The sequence below is a fragment of the Leptidea sinapis genome, chromosome 42, assembly GCF_905404315.1.
Source record: "Leptidea sinapis chromosome 42, ilLepSina1.1, whole genome shotgun sequence".
NCBI lineage: Eukaryota > Metazoa > Arthropoda > Insecta > Lepidoptera > Pieridae > Leptidea > Leptidea sinapis.
This window is the reverse complement of record NC_066306.1, coordinates 3,040,130-3,054,501: the sequence shown is the minus strand read 5'-3', so window position 1 is coordinate 3,054,501 and position 14,372 is coordinate 3,040,130. Positions and strand designations below refer to the sequence as shown.

The 14,372-nt window shown below is 36.5% G+C and overlaps 1 protein-coding gene across 2 annotated transcripts in view; it reads right to left on the bottom strand.

The window, feature by feature from the left end:
• LOC126976750 (protein argonaute-2) overlaps positions 1–14,372 on the bottom strand; it is a 33,972-nt gene that overhangs the window by 12,517 nt on the left and 7,083 nt on the right. Inside the window, exons 7-13 of one of the 2 annotated variants that reach the window (XM_050825311.1) lie at positions 13,755–13,920; positions 12,859–12,983; positions 10,628–10,812; positions 8,296–8,462; positions 6,439–6,587; positions 3,563–3,755; positions 2,665–2,856 (exon numbers count right to left, since the gene is read on the bottom strand). In XM_050825311.1, coding sequence (XP_050681268.1) covers positions 2,665–2,856; positions 3,563–3,755; positions 6,439–6,587; positions 8,296–8,462; positions 10,628–10,812; positions 12,859–12,983; positions 13,755–13,920 — 1,177 coding nt within the window. The remainder of the gene's footprint in view (positions 1–2,664; positions 2,857–3,562; positions 3,756–6,438; positions 6,588–8,295; positions 8,463–10,627; positions 10,813–12,858; positions 12,984–13,754; positions 13,921–14,372) is intronic. The other variant, XM_050825312.1, reaches the window with a different exon arrangement.

Genomic DNA, 14,372 nt, shown 5'->3' with positions numbered 1-14,372 from the left:
AGTTATTGGTTTCTTATGAATTGCATGACTTCTTTCGCGACTTTTCTCAAAGTCTGGTAGTTTCCGACTTGGCCATCACCACCCTTCTCTTAAAACCACCCTGTATACTAATTTAAATTAAATTTGTAAACAAAATTTATGAGCAATGCGGGTCCGAGCTCTTTTTCCAACTAATCCAACTAATTTTAAAAATTAAATTTGTAATCAAAATGTATGAGCGATGCGGGTCCGAGCTCTTTTTCCAACTAATCCAACTAATTTTAAAAATTAAATTTGTAATCAAAATGTATGAGCGATGCGGGTCCGAGCTCTTTTTCCAACTAAGCCAATTAATTTTAAAAATTAAATTTGTAATCAAAATTTTAGAGCGATTCGGGTCCGAGCTCTTTTTCCAACTGAGCCAACTAATTTTAAAAATTAAATTTGTAATCAAAATGTATGAGCGATGCGGGTCCGAGCTCTATTTCCAACTAATCCAACTAATTTTAAAAATTAAATTTGTAATCAAAATGTATGAGCGATGCGGGTCCGAGCTCTTTTTCCAACTAAGCCAATTAATTTTAAAAATTAAATTTGTAATCAAAATTTTAGAGCGATTCGGGTCCGAGCTCTTTTTCCAACTGAGCCAACTAATTTTACAAATTAAATATGTAACCAAAATTTATGAGCGATGCGGGTCCAAGCTCTTTTTCCCACTGAGCCAACTAATTTTACAAATTAAATATGTAACCAAAATTTATGAGCGATGCGGGTCCGAGCTCTTTTTCCAACTGAGCCAACTAATTTTACAAATTAAATATGTAACCAAAATTTATGAGCGATGCGGGTCCGAGCTCTTTTTCCAACTGAGCCAACTAATTTTACAAATTAAATATGTAACCAAAATTTATGAGCGATGCGGGTCCGAGCTCTTTTTCCAACTGAGCCAACTGTTTGAGTACGCATGGATCGCAAATTTCGGTATATCTTGTTCAACTCTCAGGTTGTGGCTGGCAAATTGTTTACAAAATACTAAATTATAATTCATCTGACCACATGTCATGTAGTCAATGGTGTTAATCCATGTATAGCAATTGCTTCAAACAATATATATAATAATAATAATAATATTGACCCACTTCTACACAAATTATCTTGCCCCAAACAAGGCATAGCCTGTGCTATGGGTTGCATGACAACAATATATTTAAAATGATACACTTACTTAAACATACATAAATACATATAAAAATCCATGAACATAAACAAACATCCATATTCATCATATAAATGTGTGCACCTACCGGGATTCGAACCCGGGACCACTAGCTTAGTATGCAGGGTCGCTAACCACTTGGCTATATAGGTCGTCATATATAACATCTTAGCAGGGGCGTGCATCCCATATAGGCAATTGGACAATGCCTACCTTAATAACTAATGAACCTAAATTATCTTTAGTATTAAAGTTCACTTAGTTTCGTATCTATAATCAAACTTCTATTGAACATCCACCCAGAAAGTTTTACATTACGGTAGATACATAGTATAAATTTTAAAAGCTTGAAATTGAAACGCTTCCATACATTCCTGGGCCCAGGTGATAACAAGATGAAATTAGCACCATTTAATAGCTTACATTTAAATAATCCATAATTGAAAATTTAGCAAGATTTGTCAATTTAGGAGCTGAGTAATCGTAGATATAAAAATGAGGTTATGTCTTTAACTATATGTTGACAGCTTGTCTATAGTAGGTTTATTAAATGCCTTAAGGATTTATCACATTACTTATATTAGATGGGTACCAACCTTGTTTTTTTTAGATAAAAAATACCTACCTATCTACTACTGTAACGACATTTTTTGCATTATAAGACAATTGGTAATTAGATATATAATATAGTACTTATACCTAAATTAAAAGATAGTTTTATTTGCTCAGATAAGAATAATATATACTCATTAGCTTACATTACTTTAAAACAGACAGCTAGAGACAACTTTCCTTGGAATTCAATTGGGTAGGTAGTTAACAAGTCGGTAACTCATAAACTCAACGAATACAACAAGAAACGAAGTGACAATGACGAAGAAACAAAATGATCTGTCAGACTGTCACTGTCAAAGTGAAGTTAGCGTTGAGGAACAACGATTTCACTGGTATCGATTATTTATGTAAATCGATTTATTCATCGATTTATTGATGATAAAATAATTGCTCTGTTCTGTTTTTTCCTGAGAAAATAATATATTTTATTCATAATAATAAACATAAACTATGCACCTAACTAATATTATTGAAACAAAACAACTGGATCTTAATGTTATTTTAATCGATAAAATATTCATTCGATTACATTTTAATCGATTTTCTTTATTTTAATGTTTTTTCGGTTTGTAGATTGCAAAATGAACTAGTTTTTTGTATTTTACATCAGAAAAATATACCCTTTTTTTTAAAGTATATTTCAACTTGTTAACGATCATACTTCTACCTAGCATGACACAAACTAAAGTTAACTAGGTTGACCAAACTGTCCGGAAACTATATACAAAGCACAAAGAACTTGAATATTTTACCTCAAAACCTAACGCTGCTCGACTAAAGCGCATTTTCGACTAGTAAGATCTACAGTGCCTTCCTTACTAGAAAACCAATGAACGCCACTGAATCTTAGTTACCTGAATGCCTTGGTGACTACACAAATAGAAGTCGAATTCAGTGGGGTGTGTGATGCCAAGGTCGACAGTGGTACCAGCGGGGATATTGCCTGATTTGCCCGACTGTTCCTTCTTGTCAGCACAGAACAGCCGCGTGTGATGCCGCTTCTGCACCACTATGAACGTGATGCCTGGCTTGTATTCAGCCTCCAACTGTAAGAGTCGTCATTATAAATTAGTGAATTCAACTCTATTGTTTACCAGTGGAGGCTTTGCACAGAATGCCGGCTAGATTAGGGGTACCACAACGGCGCCTATTTCTGCCGTGAAGCAGTAAGGTTTACTGTGTTTCGATCTGAATGGCACCGTAGCTAGTGAAATTATTGGGCAAATGAGACTTGACATCTTATGTCTCAAGGAGACGAGCGCAATTGTAGTGCCGCTCAGAATTTTTGGGCTTTGTAATGGGCGGGCCTATCAATTACCATCAACTGAACGTCCTGTTCGTTTCGTCCCATATTTTCCTAAAAATAAAACTATTGTTAAAAAATTGTAGAATTAATGTCAGGGCGTCATAAAACGCACAATTATCAATGACTTCGATAACATAAATTTTCACAAATGTAATTTCAGACAAAGGCTTAGAGTATCCAAGTGTTGTGATTTTTATTGAGTGCCAAAGTTTGGCACGAGATTCATTTGGCGAGTCAACATCTCCTGAGGATGCGTCGTGTAGAAGCGAAACACGTGCCGAGTTGATTAAAGACAAAACTTAGCGGAATTTACACTCAATAAAAAAAACAACATTCGAATAATTATGGATAACGCCTAATTCAATATATTTTCAATGTATATAGCATACTAATATCTATAAAATCTAATTGTTGTTATATGTAGGTAGTTACTGATGGAGGAATACCTTGATGCAAGCTTCCCTGACCGCTGTCAACTCGTGCTGCAGCACATGTATGAACTGTCCTTCTGAGATGCCATCCCGGTACATGATGATACGGTGAGGCTTGAAGCCACCGGTACTCTTGTAGAACATTATCAACAGCTCCTGCACCATGCTGCTCAGCTCGTGGACAATTTCTTGTCTGTCAAACGAACCACTGAGTTTTGTTAAATTCAAATTAGTTTTTAAACTGAATTGAGGCTTGGGATCACTTAAAATTTAATGACATTTTTATCAATTTTTTTTTCCTTTTTCACGTGGGAAATGGAACAATCGCCATCAAGCTATTGTATGAAGTAAAATTATTATAATACCGCTTTTCAATAAGTGATTGATAAATTCAATTAGGAATAAAAATATTTTTCTATGAATCGCGGTAATTGAACTATGCAATAAAAATCGATATTTCTGTGACCCTATTTTACAGATTAGGTCTTGTACACCACACAAAAAGATTATGAAATAAGTAAGAAACGTACTGTAGTTGCTATTTCGATAAAGTTTACTGAATTATTTGGCTAGGAATATGATCATTTCAAAATAAATAGCAATACTCATTAATAACAAAATGGCGGCTATTTTGCCCCTGACATTGTTATGATGCGAAAAACTATATTTTATCTTTTTGATACTGGAATATGTAATTCCTGTACATAGTGATGTTGTAGCAAGGTAATTATTATTTTGTCGATTTCTTATCCATCGAGGATAAATAACGTGTTTTTCTTTGTCTCTGGTATGGGTGTTTTTTTTATAGGGTACACCTGCCTGTATAATCAAACATAAAATGGTGCAAGGGAAAATGGCGCCTCTATCTATATATATTATTCCTATATTATTTCATTGTATGTTTGCGGTTATTCCTTGTATATTTTTTTTGGAAGAGGTGTACAAGACTTAGCTGACTCTGGATTTTCTTCTTTGGGCAACAATCTCATGATTTCTCGAAAGCCAAAAGTCAAAACTATAAATAAATTTAAAAAATTGTTGATTTTAAAATTGCATGTTAATGTTAACAAAGGAACAATGGCAGTAGACATCATGTATCATCAAGCTATACAGAACACTTGTGTTTGCATTTCAGCTGCTCTTTGTGAGCAGGAGTTTTTTTATTGTGTCCTAGGAGTAAGCATTACATTAATTCCCCAGAACACTCCCTTATATCTATATATTTGCAGTAAAAAAATTTGTTAACCAACAGCAGCGGATCATTTAATGGTCATTGATCAAGTAACAACATTTCGCATACAATCGCTTCTTACTACGTGGCCTATATGAAAGGTTCTTGACTGGCCATTTGGAATACAATTGCAAAAAATAAATACGGTATCTAAAAGTGTAACACTCCTAGAGTTGGTCACGTATGGGATTGTGTGATTGTCATTTGTTTTCACATTTTGAAAATTGTTGGAAAAAACGCGATTGTTATGATTTTCGCTAATAATCGACATGAAAGTTTCCAGTTATTTCAAGATAGATAGTAGCAGCGTTAGGTGGTAAAAACTACATGTCAGCAAATTCGTACTGTATTAGGTATTGGTATGAGGCAACTGTACAAGATGTTGTATCGACACTTGAGGGTTCAGAAGGTTTGTATTCAATGGACAGGATTTAATGGTTTACCAGAACGACGTTAAACGGAGCACTTGTTATTGGCTTTCTTATATATATTTATTCCAGTGGGTGGCTCATTTGCACAGGAAGCCAGCTAGATTATGGGTACCTCAACGGCGCCTATTTCTGACGTGAAGCAGTAATGTTTAAACATTACTGTGTTTCGGTCTGAAAGGCGCCGTAGGTAGTGAAATAACTGGGCAAATGAGACTTAACAACTTAAGTCTCAAGGTGACGATCTCAATTGTAGTGCCGCTCATAATTTTAAGAATCCTGGGCGGCACTGCATTATGGGTAGTGTGTATCAATTACCATCAGCTGATAGTCCTGCTCGTCTCGTCCGTTTTATTAAAAAAAATATGTTCCCTTTCTTGTCGTGCATCCGTTCAGAATGGGATGTCGCTATGCCAACTTAATGACTGACCGACTTGCCCTGTATGTTTTAGTATGACAACTCTCTCTATTATCCCTACTTAAACATTTTATTGAGATAATATCTTTAGTTGCGAATGGAACGGGTAACTACTAGTATAATAATCATAATATTGACACACTCTCACACAAATTATCTTGCCCCAAACTAGGCTTAGCCTGTACTATGGGAACAAGATAATGATATATTTATTAATTAAACATACATAAATACATATAAACATCCATGACTCGGAAACAAACTTACATATTTATCATATAAATGATTGCACCTACCGGGATTCGAACCCGGGACCTCAGCTCAGTAGGCAGGGTCACTAACCACTGGGCTATAGGGGTCGTCAATCTAATATATAAAATTCTCGTGTCGCGGTGTTTGTTACCAAACTCCTGCGAAACGGCTGAACCAATTTGTATGAAACAAAGTCGGAGAATCGGCCATTATCTATTTTTTATTTTTTTGACAATATTTTTAAGTATTATTTTACTATGATTTAGCATTAAAAATACATAGAACTACAAATTTTTACCTTTTTACGATCAACCCCTATTTTTAATCGCCACTATTCTGTTCCATTCACATATTCGCAATAGGGTTACAAAATAGCAATCGAATATTTACTTCAATTTTTTTTTCCTCAATTTAAATTAGCCTTCAACCATCGATATATAGCAAAACGTTGGCCGGGACATCTAGTAATAATATAATATTGTTACGGGTGACGAAAGCTGCGTATCTTGGATCAAACAAATATTCTTTCACTCGGCACAATAGGATGTTAAAGAGAATCTACCTGTGTTGCTGCACTCGAACAGTGGCTGCATATCTCGAGGGGTGGGCATCCATAGAGCCCACAACAGCTGCTATCGACGGCTTCTTGTTGTCACCGGCCGGTGGGTGCGTTACGTCCACACCGAGGAAAATCACAGGCTCGTTAAATACCTGACCAAACATTATAAATATCAACAATTGGCTCGGAAATTACAGGTGTGTCAATAGAGTATGCATATTTTTAGTAATATCATCATTAGCCGGAAGACGTCAACTGATGGACAAATGCATCCCCCAAAGATTTCTACGACGATCGGTCCTGCGCTTGTGGGGGGCCTAACAACGCTGCGTCTTCCGATACGTGTCTTTCCGTCGAACTATGTGCTCTGTCCACTGCCACTTCAGTCTCGCAATCATTTGGGCTATGACGGTGACTTTGGTTCTCCTACGGATCTCCTCATTTCTAAATCGATCTCGTAGGGAAACTCCAAGCATATTCAATGCGCTCTGAGCGACCATGAGTCATCACTGGCAAGACACACTGGTTGAAAACCTTCGTCTTCAGACACTGGTATTTGGGACGAGAAGATTTTACGGAGCTTTCCGAGTCTGCCCATCCGAGTTGGATTCGACGAGTGACCTCTTTCGCGGAAATTGGACCTGCCTAACTGGATCGTTTGAACGAACGAACGTACTCGTCGACAATTTCGACAGTACAGTTCCCAATTGTTACGGGAATAGATTCGACATGGAGATTGGACATAATCTTCGTCTTCTCCATGTTCATTTTGAGACCTACCTACCTACCTAATAGTAATATACAATAAGAAAAAATAATAATGCCAGAAAAGTTACTCAAAGTATAAACTTGAAAATAATTCTTAAAAATAACGGGATACTGAACACTTTAACCAGCCGCCATCTTGAGATGCCTAGTTTTTATCACACTCTTTTCAGCGGACTGCCCAGGTCCAATATTGACTTTAACTGTCTTACTTTTATATCACATTAGCTCAGACCGAAGCCGTCACTTTTCAAATATTAGAACAACCCTGATTATTTTGCACTGCTTAAAAATTAATTACAAATGCCAAGCTAGACCATTATTTAGGACAAGGTAAGCAGACATTGTTTGGTCTTCATTTTTTTTATTTTATTGAATAGTAGGACAAACGAGCGTACGGGTCACCTGTTGTTAAGTGATCACCGCCGCCCATACTCTCTTGCAACACCAGAGGAATCACAGGAGCGTTGCCGGCCTTTAAGGAAGGTGTACGCGCTTTTTTTGAAGGTACCAATGTCGTATCGTCCCGGAAACACCGCACAAGGAAGTTCATTCCACAGCTTTTTAGTACGTGGAAGAAAGCTCCTTGAAAACCGCACTGTGGAGGACCGCCACACATCCAGATGGTGAGGATGATATCCTAACTTGTGGCGTGTCGTGCGAAGGTGGAATTCGGCGGCAGGAATTAGGTAAAACAGCTCTTCGGAACACTCCCCGTGATAAATGCGGTAGAAGACACACAATGAAGATGATGATGATCTATGACTTCATAGATTTATAATGTAATTATTATTTTTAAATAACTTATATGTCTACAAAGACAGCTGCTAACACGTCGAAAAAAATTGCCACTAACTGTGAACCTCTATTTCAGCAACGTACGCACACTAACAAAAAGTGACATAAATATCGCGAGTGTAAGACGTAGCTTGTCATGCACACTAAGGCAATAAACCTGGCATGTTTTCATGCGGTGCCTAACAGCAAGAAGCTGGATTTAGACGTATAAGTTATCTAAGTATTTTAAATGGCATGTTTTCTACGAAATGCAATATGGCAATCCATGAACGCATTATACAAAAATTTCTAACATACCTTGGGACGCAAGGACGGCACAAGGATAGAGTTGATACCACCTAGTTTGACATTGATCTTGAGGCATAGATTGCTCAGCGTCTGTGGTGAAGTTTTGTTTACATTTTTCGCTTGAACACACTGGGTCGCCATTCCCAGTACTGTATCTCCGACTCGCTTTACTTCAGCTAAAAATACATAGTACAATTAGGAAATCAATATTAAATCTTCAAATGTTGAGAGTTTTCTTTATCGTAAATTTTAATTCAGCTAAGGTTTGTCTTTTAATCAATTCGACACGTGTTCTGCCTCTACACGAGGCATCCTCAGGATGTTGACTCGCCAAGAAAACTCACAACATTTGTATAATTATGGATTTCCGCAAAATAACGACTATCATTAAATATTAAAACTGTTCACAGGTACTTATAATAAGTTTAGTACCAATAAAAAAATCAATTCTAGCTAGCCTAAGATTATCAAGTTAGTTTTTGGCTAGCACTTATGTAGATATAGGGAAGAATCGGCAAGTATGTAGGCAAGAGATATGACAAGTACATTGTACGACCATCTCAAGATATACCTAAATGTTTTATCACATTTTAATTGAGATACAGAATGGTCATGATTATTGTTTAATAAAATAGAAACTCACAGTTTGCCTGCAGTTCACATTAAAATGTTCAGTATGTTCAGGCATTCACATGATCTTAAACAAGAGTTTTACCTATATTAAACAATCACTTACAGTTGTTTACAAAGCAATTAGTATCAACTTTTAAAAGCTTATAATTTCTTGGAACTTTTGGGACGAAATTCCAGAAAAACGTTCCAAACCACAATCATGTCGAAATTGAGTTAAGAACACAAAACTGGTCATGTGATTCATATTAACGGACTGACAAGAAATGGCAACCCTACTGACACTCATGACTTAGTAGCCCAACCCACATGTATGGAGGAATGGACTAATACATGGGGCACACTCAAAGTTTTGCTTTTCTAGCTAATCGGAACTATTTGAATTTCGAATGTTATATTTTTTGAAACGTTGCAACCTTCTTAGTAATAAAAAAAAACAATTGGCGGGAAATCATTTGTCAATTGTTTTTTATAACATATCAAAGTTCTACGTACGCAACGAAAATGGAATTCAGTAAAAAAGATTATAGAGCGATGATTTTAAAGTTCACTCGCTTCGCAAGACTGTGCCGATCGTCTTCAAACTGATTTTTGGAGTGAAGCACCTGTCTTGAGCACCGTGAGGCGATGGTTTGCTGAATTTGAGAGGGGTCGGGTCTCTTTACATGACCAATTTCGTGAAAAGAGGCCTTCAACTGCCGTCAACGAAAATAATGTGGCTTCTGTTAAGCGGCTAATTGAAGAAAACCCGAGTATTACCTATGAGACAATTCGAGGACTATTGGGGATTGATATGAGCCATATTCAGAAAATTTTACACGAAGGATTAAAAGTTTGGAAGGAGAAACTTTTGTTCGTCGTCGTTGGATCCCCCATGAACGGACAGCGGAGCAGAAGCGGACTCGCGTGTAATAGTGCTCACAGATGCTAATGAAGTACGACCACGGAAATTCTAATGCTGTTTATGACATTGTCACACAAGTCGAAACGTGGATATATTGTTTTGAACCCGAAACAAACAGCAATCTTGTGAATGGGTGTTTGAAAATGAGAACAGGCAAACAAGTGAGGAAGGCGAGAAACGTTGGTAAAATAAATGATCGCATTTTTCTCAGCTACGGGTCCCATCTGCATAATTCCACTTGAAGATCAAAGCAGTGTTAATGCCGAGTGGTATTCTACCATTTGATTACCCTGGGTTTTAAAAAAAGTTCGCGAAAGACGACCAAAAAGCCGTGTTCTTTTACATCATGACAACACTACTTCACACACGGCCAACAAAACTAAGCCATTTTTAACTTCCGAATAAATACAACTTGTCACCCATCCTGCACATAGCCCCGACCTAACACCCTATGATTTCTATATTTTCCCCAAAATCAAAGATTTGATGAGAGGTTTAATTTTTACCAACTCCGTAGAGGTAGTGATAGCGTTCAGTCAGCACGTAGAAAACATGCTTTCAGATCTGTGGTCTTCCTGTTTTAAAAAATGTAAAGGAGAATATATTGAAATGCAATAAACATAATATTTTGGTTATAACATCTTGTTTTTTTTTTTTAAGTTTCGCAAAACTATAAAACCTACGTATTTATTAAACTTTAAACACGAATTCCATAAAATATATTGTTTGTGGCTTGGAACGTTTGTGTTGTTCAAAATTTCTAAAGCAACAATGTATAAAAATATATATAAATAAAATAATATTTACCATAAACTGGTGTCTTTCCAGGTAATACAACCACAACCAGTTGCAACTGCACAAACGTTGACTTCAGGTACTTAAACATTGGCTCAACCTGGTCAGGGCCCGTGGCATATTTACAGAAACATGGCTGACCTATTATGGGCATACCAGCGTCGTTTGATATCTTCTGAAGTTGCTGCGTAAAGTTCCTGCAGTTGTAAATATGATTTTAATCTAAAACTAATATTATAAAGAGGAAAGAATTGATTGATTGTTTGTTTGCATTGAATAGGCTCAGAAACTACTGAACTGATTTGAAAAATTCTCCTTACTAAAACTTCAATAATGTAACCCAAGGTGTAAAAAAAGTACTTAGAATAATATTTACATAGCGTGCGCTGCGAAAACTATGGATCATAAACAATTTTCTTAATGATACCACAGACTGGGAATGAAGCGAACACCCTCAGACTCTTTAGTTATAAATACATATTTTTATATAAAAAAAAAAGCCCGCTGAGCTTCTTGCGCCCGTTCTTCTCAGGTCTGAGGCAGTCAATTTTGAATGGATAGTTTTTGAAGTACAAAAGTTGTTTTTGAAGTTCAAAAGTTGATTTTGAAACCTATTTTGAATTTGAAAATTTTTGGAAATATTTCATTTTGATAAAATAAAATAATGTACTACGACTTTATACGACTATGTTTTAAACTTTTTGTAAAGGCATAAAAAGGCATTTATTTTCTCAAAATTGATTCCTTTAGAATTATTTTTGATGTCTGTTCTAATAACTACTAGATACTACTACCGCTTCGGAAACAAATGGCGCTCTGAGAGAGAAGAAGCGGCGCAAGAAACTCTCCCAGCACGGCGCGGTCTGCCAGATCTAGGAGGATATTTTATGTGTCAGACTTTTTGCGCGTCGTTTGCGTTACTGCATACAATTCTATCGGATTTATTATCACAGACTGAAAAGTGCGTCACGGATAGTCTGTCGTCTGCTATAGGCCTAATACTGACACGTTCTGATGGTACCACTGAGATAAGCACATTGCCCACTCGTCCTTAGGGAGTCTCTTTTACGCAGCTCCTCTGATGTTACATGAGAACGGCGGCAGTGATCACTTAACATGGAGAATCCCTCCCCGGGCACTCTAGCTCGGGCTGCCCTTCGTATTCTGGGGAGGGCACAGAACCGCGCATGACCTTCAAAAAAAGCGCGTACACCTTCCTTAAAGGCCAGCAACGCTCCTGTGATTACTCTGGTGTTGCAAGAGATTGTGGGCGGCGGTGATCACTTAACAACAGGTGACCCGTACGCTCGTTTGTCCTCCTATTCCATAAAAAAAAAAAAAATCAGGTGATCCGTACGCTCTTTTGTATCCTCATAAAAAAAAATATTAAATTTTATAAAAATTAAATTAGCCCCTGGTGACACGTTGTGAGGATTTAGTATAAATAGTTTTAAAACTCGCCCGTCCAACGAAAAAAGCCTACTGAGCTGTAGGTACGTAAGGCTGTAATCTATAGAATGTACAAAAGAAGAAACATTGCTCAGACTGATCAAGCGCCAACTTGACTTTTGCATTGGGCCGTCTTAGTTGTAATTACCACTGTCAAATGACTACAATAACGAAATCAAATTCAAATTCAAATATTTTTATTCAAAATAGGATTTAAAATCACTTATTGAACGTCAAAAACTACCACCCATTCAAAAGAGACTGCCTCAGACCTGAGAAGAATGGGTGCAAGAAACTCAGCAGGCTTATTTTTTTTAAATATAAAATATGGATTACAATGTAATATCGTACAATAAACATTTATAATTAAAGAGCCTGAGGGTGTTTGCTTTATTCCCAGTCCGTGGTGTCATTAAGAAAATCGTTTATGCTATAATAACCTTTCCCACACAAACTTTTTTTAACAATTCTTTTAAATTTCGTAACATATTTGTTTTGCACAATTTCTGGGATCATATTGTAGAAGCATATACATCGCCTAACAAAAGACTTACTAAATCGACCCAACCGAGTAGTAGGCATAACAAGTTTATGTTTGTTCCTCATGTTAACATTATGAATGTCACAGTTTCTAGAAAATTCCTCAATGTGCTTATGTAAATGTTAAATCAAAAATTATGCTAGGCCTACACTCTAGATATAAGCCTTAGTGTCGGAGTACAAGATCCACTTTGACTTTAAAGTAGCAGTGTCCAATAACCCCATAATTCAATTTTTTTAAACAAAAGACTTACTTTAGAGCATCTTCCCGTACAGTTCGTTGTGGAGCAAAACATGCAATGGCCCAAACGCGTATTTCAACGCCCATGAAGAATTGTTTCCCTCTCATATCCCAAACACCTTGATTTGGTAGAGCTTGCTGTAATAAATAAATCTGTTAACATCTTGATACATATGCATTGTTCTTTTTCGTCATTCAAAATTTTAGATTTTATTCTGAAATTTTGACCCCGTTAAATTCAAAAAAATATAAATCATCAGTATATATATTATTATAAATTTACTAATAGCCGCCTGTTTCCATTGTGGTTCTTATACATTTTAGCAGAGCTAAGAAAATGGTGAAAAAAAATTTTCAAAGAATATTGTTTTTTGTTTCCCATTTTTGAGTTTGGACGGATAATTGTTCTTTTAATATTGATAAATAGCCAGTGTTTAAGTGTGTTTCTAAATCAGAATAAAATTTTTCATTTAAATTGTAATTTAAAATGTTTATAATTAAATATATTAAACAGAATAATATTAAGTTATAACTAACACAATAAATGTTTTATATAAGTAATATTATCAGTGTTTGTCCATTATAATCTAACAGCATGTATATTTGTTTCAGGTATAATAAGAAAATAAATCTGTTTTGATTCTGGGCACCGGTCATTACTATAATCACTTATAAATTCGTTTACACCGATCAAATGACACACTCTAAGCTTGTTGCTCTACTGAAAAGCTCTGTTGGCAAGTTGTGGTGCCCCTTCCACAGAAGCCACTAGAAAGAATAGAATAGAATCAGCAAGATATTATCGCGTAGCAACGCCTCGACATAAATGAAGAGAGTTACGTTCCGGACCTTTTTTCCCGGTTAGGGTACCTCTCCGCATCGTCCCATAAGGACATTCATTCTAATTACCTGTCCACCCAGTGATGAAACTCGTCCTCCATACTGCAGCTTCGGTGGTGGCAACACGCGGCCCCGGACCTCCATCATGCTGTTCGATATTGTTAGTCCAAACTCCTTCACATACAGATCCGTGTTGAAGTTCGCACGACGTACAAGGTTATTTATTTCACGTTCTCTGTTAAGAAATTTTTAATGTAAGAGATAAATGCAGTTTGACTTAACCTTCTTTTTTTATGAAAATAAGAGACGAGACGAGCAGGACGTTCAGCTGATGGTAATTGATACGCCCTGCCTATTATAATGCAGTGCCGCTCAGGATTTTTGAAAAACCCTAAAAATTCTGAACGGCACTACAACTGCGCTCGCCACCTTGAGACATAAGATGTTAAGTCTCATTTGACCAGTAATTTCACTACCTACGGCGCCCTTCGGACCGAAACATAGTAATGCTTAGTCATTACTGCTTCACGGCAGAAATAGACGCCGTTGTGGTACCCATAATCTAGCCGGCATCCTGTGCAGAGGAGCCTCCCACTGGAGGTAATGAACATCAAAAATCCAACAAAATCAGTTAAAAGTAGAACAAAATGAAATAAAAAGAAATCAATGTACATTTAACAAGTCAGA